Source organism: Manis pentadactyla, chromosome 15 (assembly GCF_030020395.1).
Source record: "Manis pentadactyla isolate mManPen7 chromosome 15, mManPen7.hap1, whole genome shotgun sequence".
Classification (NCBI taxonomy): domain Eukaryota; kingdom Metazoa; phylum Chordata; class Mammalia; order Pholidota; family Manidae; genus Manis; species Manis pentadactyla.
The window spans coordinates 1-4,259 of NC_080033.1; the positions used below are offsets into that span (position 1 = coordinate 1).

The 4,259-nt window shown below is 51.6% G+C and overlaps 1 protein-coding gene across 1 annotated transcript; it reads right to left on the reverse strand.

Moving 5' to 3' along the window:
* Window positions 1-1,245: 1,245 nt before the first annotated feature.
* Window positions 1,246-2,744, reverse strand: LOC130680953 (zinc finger protein 541-like). The gene is made up of 2 exons (XM_057492824.1): window positions 1,770-2,744; window positions 1,246-1,659 (listed from the first exon to the last, which is right to left on the reverse strand). Exons 1-2 carry the CDS (start codon window positions 1,973-1,975, stop codon window positions 1,488-1,490), a joined length of 378 nt encoding a protein of 125 aa, XP_057348807.1. The 5' UTR covers window positions 1,976-2,744; the 3' UTR covers window positions 1,246-1,487.
* Between the last annotated feature and the right edge of the window lie 1,515 nt (window positions 2,745-4,259).

Here is a 4,259-nt window from a genome sequence, read left to right on the forward strand (position 1 = left end):
AACCAAACAAAATAATAAAAAAAAACTGTTAGTGAGAGCTCGAGCCACGGCCAAATCAAAATAAACAGTGCATTTTATGAATCAAGAGCCTGAAGTTTCATTGCTAATACCTGCTTTTAAATTCTTTTTTAGCTTTGCCTGGAAAATATTTCCCACAGTGTACATGGAGTGTCCTTCCTCAGTATTCCTGACATCTGGTGGGGAAACAGGATTGTGGCAGGTATTGCCGGGTATTCTGGTTAATACTAGCTGTCAGAGCAATCTCTAAAACAAGCCGACCCTTCAGTGGCTCAAGTATGACAGTAGTTTATTTCTTGCTTATGTAATGTCCAAAAGAAGTATTGTTTTTATAGTCTTTAAAAAAAATTTAATTGCAATAAAATTAATATGCAGTATTATGTTAGTTTCAAATGTCCAACACAGTGACCCAGTGATGACATACGTCACCAGGTGCTTGCGACACCAAGTGGACTTCCCCATTAGCATCCAAGATGCTGCAGCATTATTGGTTATATTGTATATGTTGCACTTCCTACTGCCAGGGATCAGTTTAGAAAAAGCATGGGCCCCAGCCCTGACCAATGGGACCCAGAGGCATTCTTCTGGAGACCGTTACAAGCTCTCCCCGCTCTTAAAAAGGGACACGGGGAAGGAGGGAGGAACGTGCTCTTTCCTGTGCCCTCTGGTTTGGACCTCGGGGCAGGAGGAGGTGATCCTCGTCCCCGCTGCGATCCGCATGCTGAGCTGGCCGCTGCTGGGAGACCCTGACTTCACCCCGGACACACTGGAACCCCCGTCATGTCCTGACTGCTTGTCACTACGCTGCTGACTCTTCTGTCCTTAGGCCCAAAGCAGTAGCTAAAGTCACGTCTTTGCTTATTTAGTCCTGCTCCTCTCCTGCTCCTAAAATGTGAGCTCCTGAGGGGAGCACCTGGGTCCCTCCTGGGTCGCTGTGGGCCCGCTGCATGGACCGGGCGCGGACACACACTGCGGCTGGCACCTCAGGGCCGCTCCCGGAATGCATGAGGACGCGGCCCCTCCAGGGCGGAGACTCAGCTCACGCGTTTCTGGGGCGCTGGCGAGTGGCAGGAGCCCTAAAGCCTTTGCTGGCTCAACAGGCCAGACAAACCAGAAGACAGCTGCTTCAGAACAAAATTTAATAGCGTTTACAGATGGACAAAAAAAAATAACAATGAGCCAAGTCATTACAAGATTATGGTAAGAAGGCACAGGGCACACGTAAAGGGACCGGGGCCTCTGGCACCAGCTGACAAGGATGCCACAGTGTCCGCTGATGGCGCTTCTCGTGCCTGTTGTTGGCTGATGCCAGCTATTCTGCAAGCTGGGCTGGTCAGTGGGGGGCAGGGGAGGTGGGGGTGGAGGCAGAGGGATGCCCTGAACACCTCGGGGAGGCTGATGGGAGAGGTGACGGGGCCCGAGGTCCTCATCCCAGTGATGTGCTGCCTGGCCCCGGCTCACGGCCCAAATCACCCCTGCAAGGGGCCCATGTCAGCCCCCATCTCCCCTTCCTCCTCCTCCTCCTCCTCTTCCACCTTAAAGGCCTTCGCTGGCCGCTCCTCCCCGACGGCTGTTTCCTCGGGGTCCTGAAGCCGGTGCCGCTTCATGTGGGCACAGCGAGTCCACATCTTGTCAAACACCCTGAAGAGTCAGCAGAGGACACGGGTCAGAGCAGGGGGAAGGTGGGCTGAGGGCCACGGGGACAGAGGGCAGGCTGTGCGGGTGCATCCGGGGACAGGGCTGGTGCCCACCTCTCACACTCCCCACAGGGAAAAGCGCCTTGGCCCTGGACGCGCCCCGGAGGCTCAGGGGTCCGCTTGGGAGCAGCACTAGGGCTCGCGGTGATGACGGATTCTCCCCTGCCACTCTCCGTCTCTGTCTTCAACTCAAGGGTTGGATGGTGGTGGCGTCTCTTCTGAGGGCTGCAAGTGGCCTGCAGAAGGGGCAGAAATGACATCAGGGTGCCGACCTTCCACCTTCTGAGGGTGATGCTTTCCTCTGTAGGGGCCCCCTTCCCCACCCCGACCTGGGTGGTCAGCAGCTCTTCAGACCAGCACTGAACTCCAGTGAGACCCCATTGCCCCAGAATCCCCTACCTTTGTTTCTGTTGGGTCTGCCTCGGCCAGCTTCCTTTTGACCCTCTTTTCCAGTGCTGGGGCCCAAGAAGAGGTAGTAAACGTGACCCTCTTTCTCCAGCTATAGTAATACTGTACACACTGGGCCACAGTCTTTGTCCGGACCTGGTGAAAGAAAACAGCAGCAGGCTTTGGGCACTGCCCCACACGCCCCCTCGCCGTGGGGCTAGGCACTTCCTGAAAGCTCTCCTGGAATGTCTCTCCCCTCTGGCCTGGGACGCCCCGGGGCTACAAGGAGCACAGAAGCACAGAGTCCTGCTGGTGATGAGGGGCTCAGGGTGACGCCGCCGTAGCCAGCACCGTGCAAGCTCTGCGCGCTCTCTGAGCCTCGAGTAATTCCCGGGGACCATCCCTACGGGAGGGTGTACACGAGGGCTCCCTACACAGGCGCCCACTGTGACGTCAGGCCTAATGGCTATGCATTTACCAACTAGGGCTCCCATCAGCAGATACCACAAAGCCTTTGCAACAGCCAGGCAGCGCCCTGCAGTGCAGAGGTAGGAGGCCCATGAGAGGAGGGGGGTGTTTTGATGGCACAGTCAGATCCTCGGGCATTCAGACCCCACCATGTGCTCTCCCCCCACTAAGAATGGACCCCATTAATAGTAACTTTTGTAAAAACAAAGCAGAACAGGAAAGTTTAATTGCTCTAGGAATACAATTTCTCAGGAAAATTAAATTGGCCATTTAAGATGTGGGGCTCCCTTCAGAAAATACTTTCTCCATGTGAAATTTTTCCAGCTCTGTATATCTTCAAAGACTCGGAGCTAGAGTAGTAAATCCTCTGCCTAAGAAACATCACTATGTTAGCAGAAAAAAAAAAAAAAGAGCTTGGACTTCTGCTTCCCAACAAGATGGAGCAGCAGGAGCTACACTGACCTTCCCATTCAAAACAATGAGAAGAAACAGTCAAAATGTCTGAAATGATGTTTGGGAAGACGCTAGGCAAGCCAAGAACAAGTCTTTCTGAGAGACAGAAAATAAGCCCCCACTGTCCCTACACACTACAGCCTGAGAGAGTTTCCAGGCCACGGCCTGGGGAGAGGGGTCCGGGCAGAGCCCGGTGGGCTTCCTGAGCTGAGATGGGAGGGGGGTTCTGGGAGAACAAGGCGGTGAGAGTTCACAGGACAAGGCAGGACAGGGAAGAGAGCTGCTCAGAGGAAACTTCCAGAGATCTGGGGGGCACTCCCCTCGAGCAGTCAGCAATGTGCTGACCAGCATGTGCACATGAGGTGGCACAAAACTGGGTAAAGAACCGCCTGGAAGAAGTAGATGAAAAGGCTCTTTCTTGAAAAAGTTCAATGTACACCTATCATGTGAGCCACTCATTCCTTTCCTAAGTATTTACCACCCTCCCCAAAACCAACACTACTTGTTCATGTAGAGATTTGAAAGTGAATGTTCACAGAAGCTTTATTTATAATTGTAGATACCTGGAAACCACGCAGATGTCCCTCAATAGGGGAAGGATTAAACGAACTGTGTTACATCCACACAATGGAATACTCCTCAGCAAGAAAAAGGGTCCACACAATAACATGGATGAACCTCAAAATAGTGATGCTGAGTGTAAGAAGCCACACAAGGCAGACAAGCAGTGCACATGCTGCAGGATTGATAGAAAACACTGGAAAATGCAAACTAACTTATAGTGACCAAAAGAAGATAAGGAGGTGATATGGGGGGCAGGGGTGGTAGGAAAAAGGTATTTACCACGGGGGCAGGAAGAAACTTTTGGGGGTGATGAATGTGTTTCTTATCTTGATCATGGTGATGGTTTTGCAGGTATAAATATGTCAAAACATCAAACCTTACATTTCGGTTACGTACAGTTTTGTGTGTATCAAGTTAAAAGAACAAAAAACATCAGCAGACATTAAGTGTAGTATGTTCGCATCCTTTCTAAATACATGTATTTATGTATTTGCACATATGTATATGCACTTAAGATCTGTACGGGAAAAATATGCCTGAGGGGCCCAACGAAGTCAGAGGTCATCATTCAGAAGTAGGACGACGGGGATGGGTGTGGAGGGCTTTGAGCACGGGATGGCATTTCTGTACTGTCTGGAGGTGTTCTCATGAGTGGCTTTATAAACTACAAGC